At 37.3% G+C, this 16672-nt stretch overlaps 1 protein-coding gene across 1 annotated transcript in view; it reads right to left on the bottom strand.

Moving 5' to 3' along the window:
• The window catches only part of NUBPL (nucleotide binding protein like), an 89670-nt gene that overhangs the window by 25239 nt on the left and 47759 nt on the right, over positions 1-16672 (bottom strand). Inside the window, exon 7 of the mRNA XM_032187648.1 lies at positions 12018-12111. Within this exon, the coding sequence (XP_032043539.1) occupies positions 12018-12111 (94 nt within the window). The remainder of the gene's footprint in view (positions 1-12017; positions 12112-16672) is intronic.

The raw sequence follows: 16672 nt of genomic DNA, 5'->3' as shown, positions 1-16672 counted from the left end.
GACAAAGTGCTTATCATAGCTGTCTCTTCAAACAAAACTAGAAAACTAGAATTTGTGTCTTATGTGTTCACACATACACAGTAGTTGTTTCACATGGCAGGTTTTGTTTCTGCTTTTTTTTAAAAAAAGATATTGGCTCAGTTAGCATTCTGTATATCTTCATGGAGAAGTTAACATTCAGTCAGCAGAACTTAACTGACCATTTTCTGGTCCAACAATTTTTTTTAAACAAATCAAACTAGGCACAATGCAAACATCCAATATAACCATAAACAGCTTATTTGGGAAAGGTTTTGTTTTGTTTTGTTTTACGCTAATAACCTGTTGCTAGAGAACCTTACCCAAAGGGAAAATCTCAAGAGATGAAAAGATTCAATGGTATTTTGCAGAGTTTAGGCTGCCTTGAACACAAACTCCCTGTACAAAAATTTCAACTTCTGTCACATGTGAGTTAAAACTAAGCTTGTGGATAACTTGGATGGCTTTTTCCACAGAATGAAAGGCAACATAACCAAGAAGCCAGTGCTGAGGGTGTAATAGGTCTCTCTCTACTATTTTAATTTTTGTTCTGAACTGGATTACGGAACAAAACCACTACATTATTTCCCTCTAGTAAATTTTTTTAAAGTTACTTTTGTTGCTCCTGTTTGTGAGAATACTGAAATTTGGTATCACATCCTTCTACTGACACTGAGGACAGTGCTTCTTAGAAAAAGAAGCGAGACCACAGGTGCTGCCTCTGATAACCACAGAGGTAACTGTAACAGCAGCAATAAAAAAAAAACTTCACTTAGACTGTATGCACAATGGCTTAAGAAAGCAGAGCACAGTATGCACTAATCAGACTAGTCATGTTAGTTAAGCATCTGACACTTTCATAAGCAGTGTAAAGAAGGCTATTTAAAATTACTGTAATTTCATTAGGATTTGTCTTCTGGTTCTAAAGCACTTCCCTGGGGCCCAAACTGGTTAACAGTATCTTCATTAAGTGATTTACTTCACATCAACATAGAAGATCCAGGACATCTCCTCATTTACATTTCTTGAAGTAAAATGTAAATTAAAGGTGGTCTCAAGGAAGTACTACCCACCAACTTTCATCAAAATGAAGCTAAGTTCCATATTCAATTATTGATTCAATTTACTTTTTAATTAGAAGTAAATCTGATTCAATTCTGAACATGCTAATTTGGAAAAGAAAAGCAGTACACTACAGTTCTTCAGGAGCTCCTACCTTAAATTCTATTCATACATAGTTCAGTGAAAATTAAATCCTTAAAATAACCTAGAAACACGAAAATAAGTTCAAAAAAATATATTACAAACAGTTACCAGTGATTTACTGACTTGCAGAATCTGATGAGCCTTTTGACCTATTTATGAAATACCTGTTTGGTGAGTGATTATTTCCTTGCAAACAAACTGAAACTCAGGCACAAAACCACAGGACTGGAAGGGACTTCAAAGGTCATTGGCTCCAGTCCACTCCTAATGCTGGTATCTATAGGAAACCTGTCCAAATCTTATTAAAAGTAATTGCAGATTGCGAAGTTTATTATGGAGAAGATCCAGAACCTTTACGGTCAGAAACCTTTTTTTGATTTCCAGACTAAATTTATTCACAGTGAGCTTGTACTGACTTATAACAACATTCTTTAAATTAAGTGCATTTTCTGTCTCTTTGGTACAACTGCTAGCCCAGCAAACCCAACCTGAAGTTCAGGAATTCAAATTATTAGCAGCATTATTTCCTCAACTAGCAACAGAATGTGGCAAATGAGACTTGCCTCAGTGTTCCCCTTTGCTGAATAAGTTTGCATACTTAATTCAGAAAGCAATTCAAATGACAGGCAAGAAAGAACACAGCACAGACCTTCTTTGCTGTTTTGGCTCTACATGGTTAATAGGAATATCAAACAGTAGAGTTATTTTGATCAATAAAGTAATGAAATACGACTGAATTCATGCACGCAGCATGACTCTTGAAGCAATACATGCAATGTTTACACAAGCCTGTCTAAATAATGCAAACTAAAGCTGACAAATTGAACAGAGAAGTTCCAGAAACTATAATGTTATCACATCGCACATTAAAATATAGTGTAAATTCTATCTTCACAGTTGTGTGCAGAAGAATAATTTCTATGCCTTGAACATACGCATCTAACAAGCACATTTAGGTTTAACTGGCACATCTTATTCATGCATTTCATTTCTTCTTGTAACTTCACTGTATTTCAGTCAAAGAGCTGAGGCACTTTGCATTAATAGAAACTATGCTAACTATATTTTTAATACTTAGCATGCAAAATAGAGAGACAGAACTAACAGCAGCCTGATGTTTGCCCTTCTTCTTAAAACCCCAGGTGCTTAATCCCCAGCAAAAGAAAGGTGTGCTCGCATGGTGCACTGTTACTCACCCTACTGGTGGACTGGTGCTTAGGAAATGAGAAATACTGCAAAAACCTTTAATTTCTGCGTAGAGAAAACATCACCTACATTCACCTGTATCACTAAGGTCTGCATTAGACATTTTGGGTTACAAGACACAAGGTGCAATCTCCCCAAGCCTTAGATACAGTTAATTTGTACCTAAGCAAATCTCTTAGGCTCTCTTTCAAGCCAGTGAAGAAAAACAGGCAAGTCTAAAAAAACAGCTGATAAACTCAGTTTACAAGATCGACCTTAGGATGAAAAGATTCACTCTTTAACATAATCCTTTTTTTTTTTCCCGCTCTGATATCTACAAAGGCAGACTTCATAACTAAGCTACGTGCATCTCATCCAGACAGATGACTAAGAATGCAACCTGCCCTTGCCAATATTAGATTAATGACTGGATTATATCACCTCGATTCTTACTAACTTAATAAATAATGTCACCCAGAAAACTGTGGAGTGAAAAGTAACAGACCAGAAAGACTGACAAATAGAGTTCAGGAAGAAAAAGACACAAAGACATACTGCATTTTTCTAGTAATTGCGCCTGCTGATAGGCAGGCATTGAACACTTGCAGGGAACCACATTCAGACCTCAACGCAGCTGCCAATGGCCTGATCTGACCACATTACCATGCTTTTTGTAGCTTTTGCTACCTCTTCCATTGCATCAATTTCAAACTTCCAGGCAAGACTTTCAAGTTATAAATAGCCTAATGAACCAGAATCATCTCCACTATGGATCTTCAGAGACCTGCTCAGGTTCTGTGCAATTTCTTGTTATTTCATAAAATATGCTTGCAATTACAGGATAGCTTGCACTTGAAGATGCAGAATGAGCTATTGTTCATCTTTGCTAGAATTACAGAATTTCAGTTGGTGATGCTTAAAGTTGCACTAACATTAAAAACTTGCCATCTCCTTGGATGAACCTCATAAAGAAGTTCCTTTAGGTTGTGTGTGACACGTCTCATTGCAACTGGTAACCCGAAAGAATCCTTAGTCTGACTTTCCTTTAAGGAATCCTTAAAATTCATATCATAGTGCAGAATTGTCCTAAAGTCTGGATCCTGGCTGTGTCCCATCTCCAGCCTGCTTCTTACCTTCCTGGAGGAGTCTGAACAGCTGCTCAGATGGTGTATGTTCCCAACAGCCACACATCCTCTTCTGCCCACAAACTAGCCGGTAATCAGAGACTGAGGCGCTACCACCCTGCCCACATGAAAAGAGGACATGAATTTTACAGCAAGCTCAGGGAGAATCCTATACTCTTATTGACAGGAACTTCATCTGTAAAAACTGAGCAAAGGAGTATCAGTAGCTGGACAAAGCTGTCATCCTGCAGTTCAATTGCCCTCACCCAACTGGCCAGTAAGTATTGTAACATCCATTTTGCACTAGATCACATGGAGAAAGCCATAAAGAAGATGCTGATTTTTGTAGTGGTAAACAATACACGGGTCATCCAATACATAACATTTACTTGGTAAACTGTTAGAGCACTGAAAATATTTGTAGTAGCATCTGTGAACAAGCATTAGTTACAAAATACATGCCTAAAATAAGAAGTTACTCCCTCATGGACACATTGCCACATTGCACTTTTCTTTGGCTGTCTGAATTAGCATTTTTCTGCTTTACTCCATTGCACCTCCTGCCTTCAAGGCCTTTTGCCGCTTACATCCAAATTACAGTGCACATTATACTAGGCAAGAGCAATGTCCAAATATTCTCTTTTGACAATTAATATGATTTTTAAAAAAACTCTCACAATTTCTGAGAGGTGCCAATCAAAAGAGAGCTAGGGAAAAGAGTGCTCCTATTCCAAAAAACAAAACCAACAACAAAACTACACAACACAAAATACTTCAATCATGTCCACAAACTTGTTTTTAACTTTTTTCCCCAGAGGTGAGGGTGAATGCAGTATCATTATTCACATGGATTTTTATTATCCTTTGTAATTGTCAGCTGAACTCTATGCTTGTTTATTCTTCCTATTCAGAATTGTCTGGAAAAAAAAGAAGCAATTACAGCAAATGTGCTGCTTAACATACACTCAGCCACTATTGCCAGACCTCTGAGAACCTCAGTTTTCAAAGCCTGTGTACATCACAGCTTTTTTCCTCAATACCTAGAAACTATTTTTTAAAGAATAATAAAATTCAAAGAACTTGCACTGAACATGATCTCACTTCAGCTTGGACAGGAAATCCGTTAAATATCCACGAGCCAAGAGTTAAGTTTAAAGTAATACTAAAACAGTTTGAGCCATTAACATGTAACTCATACTGCATTTTGGTCTCTAAATTAAATGTACAGTCTACTGGGTTAGGCACTTCATGATTAACTGCTAAGACCATCCAAAGCTAAGATAACCTTGATGATGATTTTCATTTGTCAACTACAGCTTTTCTGGCAAAGGAAAAAACACTATTTAAACATACAAATAGCTGGACAAATGCAACTGACAATTTAAAAAAATCCTAATGTTATGACTAATGGTTGGTTGTTGTTGTTAATCTGTCCTAAACCTATTTGCTTTTCCTTTCATGCAGTTATTTAAAATACCAGAATATAGCATGAAAGAAATAATAAATCTCCACAGCTATCTGAAAAAAGTATAAAAATCTAATGTTAAAAATATTTGCAATTCAAAAATAGATCAAGTAAAATTTACCTTAAAAAAAAACTCAGACAGCTTCCATAAAATATCTTCAAAAATTTACTGTAGATACTAACAATGCACAACCTCCATAAAAGAAAAAAGCTAGCTCAGAAACAGAGAAAAACATTGTAAATCATTGTTAAACTAAAAGGAAAGATCAGATGCCTTGCAACTGTGATTTCCATCAAAGTAAGAGATATTCAACCAGGGGCAAACAGACACTTATACAAAGAGCACTGACAGAATACAGATATACCTACAATCAAAGCATATGCTACATGCAACTCGTATGGTTGCATTGGTTAGGGTTGGGTTTTTTTGATCATTTCTCTTCAGAAAAGACAAAAGAATGCTGCCATACCTACCTACTTTGTGATTTCAGTTAATTTAAGAAGACATCTTTATCTCAGAAATCACAGTCTTTTTCCATACCAACACCGTGGAAAATTTAAAAAAGAAAACAAAGTCATTTTCTTTTTTAAAATTATGTGGAATTCTTTTTTTTTTTTTCCTCTTCGTTTTCAGTGCTTCTTAACTGGATCTTGCTGGTTTTGTACATTATTAGATGTTAAGCAGGATCCAGTTCAGCTAAGCAGCTCCATGGGGCAGATATCCACACTGCAGCCCATGGAGGAGCCTCCAGTGGAGCAGGTGGATGTGGCCTGGAGGAGGCTGTGGCCCATGGAGAGCCCCCGCAGGAGCAGGCCCCGGGCCGGAGCTGCAGCCCGTGGAGAGGAGCCCACGCAGGAGCAAGGGGGTCTGGGGGGGAGCTGCTGCCCACCTGTGGGGGACCCGTGCTGGAGCAGTTTGCTCCTGGGGGATGGATGGACCCTGTGGGATGGAGCCATGTGGGAGCAGTGCTTGAAGAGCTGCTTTCTGTGGGCAGCCCCCGCAGGCTCAGTTTGAGAAGGACAGCATCCCATGGGAGGGACCCCACATGGAGCAGGGGCAGAGAGTGACCGTGAAGGAGCAGTGGAGACGAAACATCACAGACTGACTGCAACCCCCATTCCCCAGCACCACTCGGGAAGAAGACATACAAGAGGGTCGGTAGGGATGCTTTCTGTTTCCTTTTAGTTTCTCACTGACCTAGCCTACTACAAGCCTACTCTCCCTATGCTGAGCCTGTTTTGCCCATGATGACAATTGGTGAGTGATCTCCTTGTCCTTATCTCAACCCTTGAGCCCCTTTTCATCCTATTTTCTCCCCCTCTTCCTTTGAGGAGGGCAAGTAAGAGCGTGGTGTGATGGAGTTTACTTGGCCATCAGTGTTAAGCTACCACAGTGGTACACACACTGCTATCATCTACAGTTGTCTACAACACGAGATGTGTGGCATTGACATATAATTGAATAAATAGCGTTTGGCTTACTAGTTCGGTATGTAGCATGCAATAAAGTGTTTCAGAATTTAAAAATGCCAACTTTCTTCAAGTTGGTAGTACTCTTCTACTCTTTTCTCCTCAATTAACATATCTGAATAGAGAAAATACTGCTATGACTTTTAAAGCTTAATCAGTACAGACAGAAATAAGCTTTTTGTTTTCATTTAAACCTATCTATCAAAACAGTGTTGTCAAAAAAAGAATTATTAATTACAATTCTTTGAAAATATGTATTTGAAGTAACAGAAACTCCTTTGGTAAGTATTTCAGCCGTTATCTGCAAAAGACATTCAGGAGATAATTAAGATCCACATATTGCTGAAAGTTAAGGCCCTTAGGAAAAATTACTTAATTTGTGGAATAAGGCAACAAAAAGAAGGTAGGATCTGTGCACTGTGTTGGCTTTAAATCTAAAAGGTGATGAAAGTAATTCCCTGTATGGCTAGCAATGACAACACTTCTGCTTTTATGGAACTTGACAAAACACATAAATAGCATATACATTGTTTTCACTTTGCTCATCTTGACTAATGGTCTTTCCTGATTTTCAGTAACAGCCTTTTTAAAGCTTATTATTATAAGCTTATTATAATAATATGCTTTGTGGGGAGGGGAAGGGGGAATAGAAGAGGAAAAAAAGGCAAAAACCAGAACTGTTACTTCCCAAAGATGGGAAATTTAAGTGCACTGAAATAAAACAAAACCTTTTACATTTACATCTATTTATGCAGTTCAGTCCAAATGTCATCATTGTAATTATTAAGAGACTGTTCAGTAAGATGTGTAATTATTTGTCTCAGTCCACTTCCCACTGGACAGGTGTGTACTTCTAATGGTTTTCACCATCATGGCATCTTGATGTCCAGAGAAGAGAGTGATATGACAAAGTTTAGAAAATGAAATGACAATTCCATTATTAACCTGGAGCCAGTTCTGTCAACTGGGACAGAGTGTCAGCCTATACAGCTGTCAAGCTGTCGCATTTTACTAATGCTAACTTCACTTTAATGTTAATAACGAAAGGGTGACAGGCAGCCTAACATAGTTAACAGTCTCCACAATTTAGCTTCTCTAAGAAGTGCTTGTGCTAACAGGGTGTCAGGACACTCTCCAAGAGGCAGGCACTTTCTCCTACCCATGCAGTTTCTGCTATCAAGACAGCCTTCAGTCCTGGGGGTCAGAATCAACTTTCTAATGAGAGAGAATGAGGAGCTTCTCTCCTTATGTCTAGGAAAGCTCATTCTCCAGCTTCTATTCACTGGATTTATTATTTATTCACTGGATTTATGGCTCCTTTATCTGAACGAAAGAATGTACATGCTTAGATTTCTCAATTCAGCAAACAGGTAATGTAAAGGAATCACAGACCTTTTTCTCCATAATATCATTAGTTCACACAAAATATAAGACATTTTGATACTAAACATCACAATGTCATCTGAACACTCCTACATATTAAATGCTGAAAAATGTGTAAGGAAGTTTCAAACTTTCCCATGCATGCTGAAGACGTGATAAAGCCTGCTTCTGGGTATCTTGGACACAAAAATTGAAAAAATAGAAATAAAAAAGTAGAACTAAAGAAAAAGTAAGTAGCAACATACCATAAACAAAGCCTTTTTCTCTTGACTGACCCAGAATTTTTATTTGGAAAGTATCTAAAGAAAGGAGTAGTGGTGGAAGAAAAATATATATCCCATTTTCAAGCTGTCATATAATTTCTCATCTGCTAGTTAGTTGAAGAATGACTGCAAACATGTAAAAGTTACAGGTGATTAATGAATAATATGTTAAATAAGACTTCTCCTAGGAAGGGTAGCTATGAATAATAAAAATAACAGTCACTGTAGTAACCTTGGTCATCATCTTTTACAGAATGACAATACATACACAAAACTGCCACTTCAAATCAAGTTGTGTGAGGCTGATGTTCTGATCAGAATTAAGTGACAGATTTTGTTGTGTTGCTTTTATCCATTGCATATTGCTCTAATCTTTTCATGACTCTAGGAAATTATGGTAGCTGTGATGCAGGTGAAAAAATTACTCTAAAAACCAATACCCTTTCACACATCCTAACAGTCCCTCTCATTGTCAAATGTTGCAATGCTACAGTTTTTCATGTCACATTTGAGCAACCCTCCCCAAACAAAACACATTTGCCAGTGCTCTTTCTCAGACTCACAGAAAAATTTGTAGGGCAATTGGCAAAAATATTAATGCAGGTTCTGTACATTTATTTAGAGACAAAATAAAACTTTTCTACACTGTCTATCCCTAGGAAGCCACAGATAAATAATGAAAATGTAATGTAAATACTATATCTCACATACACATGCATGCAAATCAAAGGACAACTTCATGCAAACTAGATAATGCACTTCCAAATGTACTTAACTGGGATATATACATGCTGTTTCTGAGGAAAGAAATTATGCTACTAATACCATGACCGTCCAAGGCATCCTCAAAGGAAAAACTAAAGAACAAGAAAAACGGAGAAGCAGCAGAATGGCAGAACACCAAATACATTCTGTAATAAATAAATAAATAAAGACACCACACAGCTTAGAAACATGAATTGCAAACAACAGTGGAGCCCATTGAAAAAAAAAAAAAAAAAACACAGCAGAATTCTATAGGCTGTTCCAAGGACACCATCATTGATATTTGTGACATCGTTTTCTGTATCCTTGAAAGCAACAAGGCTGAAGAAAATAAAGGTATGCTAAACAAGGCTAAGGACGGTTGAATAGACGGCAACCAATTAACAAGAGTGAAAGAATAAAGCACAGTTAAAGTTGTAATACACAAAAACAAGCTCTTCCAATGAGAACCAAAAATAAAACAGACAGCAGAGGAAACTCTATAAATTGCTGAAATTCGTTGAGTCAGAAATAACACAGGGAATTATAAATCTTAATCACTCCTTGTCTGTTACATTCGTCTTCTTCAAAAGCACAAAACATTTGTTTTTACAATGAGTTTTGACCTTAGCTAACATGCTCTACTACACCAACTCATGTGGAAGGCAAATGTAAAGTGATGGTATCATTCTAATTTTATGAAGTTAGGATTGGTGAAGTAATAAATGGAACTGAGCAACTATAGTACTGATGAAGTGATTTCAGAATTCAATTCAAAACGCAGTCTTCAGCTAGGAAGTTGTAGAAGCCCACGCTTATACAAAAAATGCCATAGTCAAGTCTATAAAGAGACATAGGAAAGGAATTTATTCCATTAGGGCATATGAAGAGAATCTGTATCTGTATTGTTGGTGGTTTTCTTTCCTTTAAATCAATGTCTTGTCTATCTTGACTTGCCTCAAAATACGATTCAGCAAGTGTGAAAGCCACATGCTTCTGACAATTATATATAACAGAAATTTAGGTGTACTGTAGTGAACAGCAATTATCAACACCCATCATACTTTAAAGGAACCCATAATACGTACCTCTTGAATTTCATATTTTTTCTACCTTTATGTCTAAGATTTAACGTGAAATTCTACCATACCAAAAACTTCCACACCACTGTCACGCTATACCTCATTGCTTCAAAACCTGGTAACAAAAGACCATCCTGCTCTGCTACTCACATATGCTATCAACACTTAATACCAGTGCCAGGAGTAGGACTCGATGATCCTTGTGGGTCCCTTACAATTTGGGATATTCTATGATTATTTAAGAAAATGGGTATGAATCATGGTTTTCTTTTTACTGTATGTTTGAGGTCACAGATAAGCAAAGGCAGTAAAAGACTCGTACTTCTTACAGGAAAAAAATCATTAAACCTGACTTTTTTTTTTAAACCTTCCACCACTCACCACAATTACAGACAGCGGAATGAACCCTCTGTGATTATTAACAATTCTGAGTCAAAAGCATTGCCAATGAATTAGCATGTACCCTAATATTTGGGCTTCATATAAATGTCAGAAGATTTATGTTTTTCTAAATTTGACATCATGGAAGTTTATGAGATGCCACTGCACAGATTTAACCCTAAATTTAACTTTTTCAGACATTTTGTCTTGTAGATACATGGATAACTGTCTTTATCATGTAAGACAGCCCCTTACACGGTAAAGATACTAGGTGCCGCCTGATTTTAAAATGACTCACTTCACTCCTGTAGTGTTCACTATGCCATAACAGCAGTGATGATTTGCTGCGAAACCAGGGTCTGTGTCTCAAAATCTGTTAGCTCTAGTGCATTTACTCACGGGCACACCTGCAACTCCCACCAATCTTTTTACCTATGTGTGTAATTAACCCTTTTTTTATCATACTCAGTGAACTTGTAGAGATACACAATCTTTTATTTGTTACTTGGCAGCCTGTTAAAAGCTTTACATTCAAGTGAAATAGTTCTACAAATTTAAGGTTTGGTGCCTCAACTTCAGTGCATTACAATCACCAAAGCACAGACAACAGAGTACCAGAGAGAGCCAGCAGCTGCCTGCACATGTGAGCCAGTCTGCACTCCGGAAAAAAAATGAGAGCAGTGAACGTTGCTCAAAAGGTGTTCTTTTTGTATCAACACATTTATCTATTATCACAAAGCAGTGGAGCAAACAGTTCCACTGATTATTTAATAAATCTGTTTGGAAAAGGTCTCTGGAGGTCATCTACTGGCAGCACTAGAGAGGGCTAGACATGGCTTCCTCTAGTGGAATCTGGGGACTTTCCAAGGATGGAGATCCCACAAACTCTTTGGATAAGAAGTTCCAGCGCTGCACTACCCTCCTGGTAAAGATCTGCAGCAACTCTTGAATTAGTCCTAGAACCGTAAGGATTGCTTTGTCTCTTTATCACTCAGTTCCTAATATTCATTACACTGCCTGTTGACAATTGCTTCTGTTGGAAGTATGTCAGACAGGTCAAACCATTACAATCTATTAGATCTCACGAGATCCTAAGTATCCTTTCAGAAGCAGTATTTCTAACTCCTGCTTAAGCCAATGGGATTAGAGGGCAACCTACATACCTCAAGACTGATTTGTCAATGTTTAAATCCCCTATAAAAAAGTCAAATTCACAACATGAGAAAAAAAGAATGCATTAGTGCAGTACAGCGCTGCATGGTTTAACCGAATAAATGCTGTGCATTAACAGCATTGTCAGCTTCTAATTAGAAAGCAACCATGAAGACCAACTATTTTATTGTATGAGCATTAGTATGTAGTAGGTAGAGACAAAGAAAATACTTTCTACTATTAGCCTTAACAGTTTTTGGCATAGCTGCCTTTCTTTCCAGAATACTGATATACTTGACTTCTGGGTATTTTTGAAACTTCCCTTAAAAGAAAGCAACACAATCTTAATGCAGACAAGTAGAAAAATCGCTGATAGCATTTCTCACCACTACACTACTGACAGAGTTGCTAATCAGTGTGTAGACAAAAGAATTGTCTTGAAAGGCAATTAAAAGAATTTTTGATTGGTATTCTTAAAAAAAAGACTTATCTAATGCCACCAAACTAACTTCAAATCTCATAAACACTCAAAGAATACACATACCTGCAACTGGAATATTTTGTGAGACTGACAGCTGTACATCTCCAGTCCCAGGTGGCATATCTATTACTAAATAGTCCAGCTGACCCCAGTCAACCTAGAAGAAAAGAATAAAAACGTATTTTGGACATTTGAAGTGTTTTTACTTAAAGCATTTCACAAGAAACAAGGATTGAAATAACAACACATTACGTAGAACACGTAAACCAAGGACATCTTGGAAGAATGATACTCAGAGACCCTCTTAGCCAGACTACCAGTAAAAGATCAAAACATTTCTTAGAAAATCACAGAATCACAGAATCACAGAATTTTCTAGGTTGGAAGAGACCTCAAGATCATCGAGTCCAACCTCTGACCTAACGCTAACAGTCCCCACTAAAAACATCCAATCTTTCCTGATCACTCAAAACTATGCACATACCTTTCTGAATATAATCCTTACAGAACTCTTCACCTCCCTCCCCATTTCCCCCAAAAAGGAAATTAACAACTTAAGCCTTTTACTTCACAGTTGCTTAATCACAGTTTAGAAGCAGGTGTTACATAAAACTTGAGTAAAATGCTGCTTGTTGTGTAACAAATACTGCTTTGGAACTGTTTCCATCAATTTTAGACCAATTTTGCTTGCTACTTATCAATTCTTTGAAACCTATATATAATCTCTTTAGTAATCCTTTCCTGGTTTGTTGTTGTCAAGTTATTCATGCATGGAGAACCACTGGTACTGATTTTTTATCAGGAAAAATGGCTGCTGGAAAAAACAAATTTGTTAAATGAAAATCACTGGGCATAATTATGCAGACCTACAGTGTATATAAAACATCATAGAATAAAACAAGTTTACCAGTCGCTAGGCATCAAATGAGAGTGACCATTGAAGATACTAGGCTCAAATCTGGAAATTCTGTAATTATTTGTTCTTGGCCAGGCACAGACTTCCAGGTGAGCTAAATTACTCTTCCTGGAGCACCACATACTGCAACACAGGCTCTCCATGAGCTGGAGGCTGTCGAGTGGTGCAGCTTCCCTATCACAGGGAAAGGAAATAGTACTATTCCACGTAACGTACAGTCAAGCCATGATTTGCCTAAACATTTCCCAGTGGTTTAACTAAGCTTTGGGAGACCCTTAATTCAACTCTGACATGGTGCAGGCATATACCAGTGTACTTTTTCTAGGCAGCGATAATGATATGAGGTCTTCTGCCTCTGCAGTACATGAGTTTTAGAAATCAAAACCATTAAAAATAGTGACAATGCAAAAATATCTCCCCACACATTTCTCTCCACACAGACAATGTGATTCTATGTTTCTGATTCAGACTACAGATGTAGTCTCTGAGCTGCTCTCAAAAGGAAAATGCCAAGCAAGAATGAGATTTCACCTTCTCTTTTATCTTATTCCTTCCCTCAGTGTCACTGGAACAGCAAAAACAACCAACTTCTTTTTGCTTGTCCACAGTTACTGTTCTGGAGTGTTAGACTTTGTCAAGGGAACGTTCATTCATTTTCATCCAGTCCTTGTACAGATGACGATGTGCTGGGGAAGCACAAGTGATGTTAAATCCAGACCACTAATCAATGTAGTACTCCAGGGAGAAAAGCAATGGTTCAGGGCAGACTGATGAAGATGCAAGATTTTGGAGCAATTACAGGAAAAAGAGGATGGGGAAGGTTATTTACAAATTCTGACTTAAGACATCTAAATTAGATGTCTTCAGGTGTACCTGAATTCAGGTGTGCCTGAATTCATCTCAGGCACACCTCCCTTTTTTCTCTTCCTAAATAAAAGCTGCAGGAGACTGAATGGTACCTAAGGCAGTCTAGCTAGACAGAAAATGCTGCTTATGTTAACCACAGCAAAAATTACACTTCACTTTTTTACATTATCAATCTCTATTTTATAATGTCGATATCGTGTCAATGAAACAACATATGCCAAACAGATTTCTTAAATAATTAGCATTCATAATCATATTAAGACTATACAACCCTGGAGGGGTTATATATAAGTCTCACTTATGTGCAAAATGTACATACTGAAACTTAAGCGTGGAATAGAGAATCCAGTTTATCCTTAAAAAAAAATTACTACATTTTTCATAACTAATCCTGCCTAATTGCAAAACAAGATAAGTGCCAACGCTTGCAGATGCCTCCTTTTCCAGTGAAAATTAACTCTGCTCACTTAAAGGTGTGAAATTTAAATTTATGTATTAAATTTCTTAATTAAAAATTAACCATTATAAAGGTGACAAATTGAAAGGTAAATGATATAGATGCTGATATAGATGCTAGCAATAGAGTAGCTAGCAATAGTTTACAACAGGAGTAAAGACAAATTCCTTAAAGATTTGTAACTAAAAACATCTACATACATAGAAATCTAAATATGCAGGAATAAATCTCTCATAATAATCACAACCATTTTGGAACACAAACGTACAGCGGATTTTATGCTATAAAAAGGATAACAAAATGCATTTATTTTCCCCTGTGTCTTTATAAAGTACGATCCTGACACCTTTTGTTAAATCCAAATTTACAAGTCCAGTAACCACGTTCTCCTTCCTTAAATGCTTCTACATAAACTACGAATTAACTATTTTTTTGCCTTCTGCCTTTCAGCAAGATGCAACCCTAAAATATATTGATGAGCAGTATGCCACTTGTATCATTCTGATTGAGTTTCCAGCTACTTAAGTCTACACAAAACAGTTATGGTTGTTGAAAAGCTTGGGATACTGAGTAGTCTCCAGGCTTTTACTGCATGAGCTTAACTTGAAGCACCACCACCACCTCACAGAGTACTGCAAAATAATCCAAAACCCATTCTTACTAGGGGTGACTGGAACGAAAAATAGCTCTTTTTCCCATAGCTAAAAGCTTTCTAGTTTCAGCTTTCTAGTTTCATATGTAGTTGCTGGCCCTGACCGTATATTAGCTCTTCTTGTGGTGTCCTTCTGGGACCATGCTGTGGCATTTCTTCACTTTTCCAGATATCAGGTTCTTCAATCACTAGCCTCCTTCATCAAGCTCCATGTGAAGCTTCTACCTGGCACACATCACAGTTCCCCAACCAAAACACCCATACCCATGCCAGTACTGCTCAGACGCTCATCTTCAAGTAAAAGTACACTTTAATGTAAAGCTTACCAGTAGAAAAATGCACAAAACAACTGCTGCTTGGTAAGTTACTTCCAAAATTTACCACGTATGGAAGAGGAGTACAGAAATCTGAAGGTACCAGAGCTTTCTGCCTCAAGCTTCCTTAAATAAGTGACTCCCTAACAAACAAGAATATTCTGTGTTGTGCTACGAGTAATGATTTGTGTTAAAATTACAAAACTCTGAAAACAGAAGTTAATCAGGGAATCTCAAGCACATGGTGAACCCCATTGTACGTCTCATTGCTAGGCAACAGAAAAAATACTCTGTTAACATGTAGTGCAATTATATTATAACACTTTACTTAATTTATGGCACTGAAACCACCTTATTTTATGTATTTTCTTCAAATTCATGGATTGAAAAACTTAGACTTCATCAAATAAATAGTCTCATTGTATAACATAGAAGGTACACCAACACAGCAGTAGCAGAAAGGATGTTTTGCTGCCGTGCATAGTAGCAGAAAGACAAGCTCTTCTCACATCAGTTCAAAAACACAAGGAAGACACCTAGGTGTGCAAGTGTTAAATATACATGAAAATTATTTTCCACACACCTCAGAGTTGTGCCAGCACAATTTTTGGAAGGCAGATGGCAAACTGGATTGGAAAACTGCTCCTTATTAAAAATAACATTTTTTAAATCCTCATAATTTTATTCTTTCTTCCTCTCTATTTCTAATCTAGGGTACAAACAGATCTAAGACCTCTGAGACTCTAAATTGCACCACAAGGACATCGATATAACTGTTACAAAGAACTGAGCTAGTGCTTTTGCCCAGGAGTGAACAGTGGCCTGTAACCACATGGACCTGCTCAGACTCAGGTTGGAGAGCTCTCCAACTCACCACATTGCACTCTGTAGACTCCTACTTGCTGCAAAATAGAACAAAATTAGAGGATGATGAACACTGTGGAGGTCAGTTGCTTCTTCATTATCCTCCCACAGCAGTACATAACCAGTACAACAGGCTTTTATTTAACACATCATTGAATATAATTTGGAAGGTTCTATTTGTTATAGAACTGCACACATTATTTAATGAGGGAAAAAATTTCAGGTGTTACTAAATATCAGCAGAGGAGGAAAAAAAGGGGGAAGAGACATTTTTAATTAACTTAAAATTGGAACATATAATCAGAGAAGTAGCTTTCTGAAATCTACTATTGCCATTCTTTCAACATTATTAAAATGGGATGTATAATCAGGCTGTGACATAAAACACTAATTTGAATGCAAATCCTGTTTATACGCAACAATTTACCAAATCAGGACCACTAGTCTTCATGTTCTCAATCAGTTCTAAGAAGTGTGCCTGTATGCAAATGCCACTGCATACAAGTAAATGAGCTCAGATTAACAGCACATTAGAGGAGTTCCCTTTGCAAGCACTGAACTGATGGCAGTTACAAAAGCCTGCCTCGAAGCATCTGTAATCTGTCAGCACCTCTGCATGTACAGAAGTGTTAATATCTTTGCCTCTCT

The sequence above is a fragment of the Aythya fuligula genome, chromosome 5 (genome assembly GCF_009819795.1).
Source record: "Aythya fuligula isolate bAytFul2 chromosome 5, bAytFul2.pri, whole genome shotgun sequence".
NCBI classification, from domain to species: Eukaryota; Metazoa; Chordata; class Aves; order Anseriformes; family Anatidae; genus Aythya; species Aythya fuligula.
The sequence above is the reverse complement of the archived record's forward strand: the minus strand, read 5'-3'. Positions and strand labels throughout refer to the sequence as shown.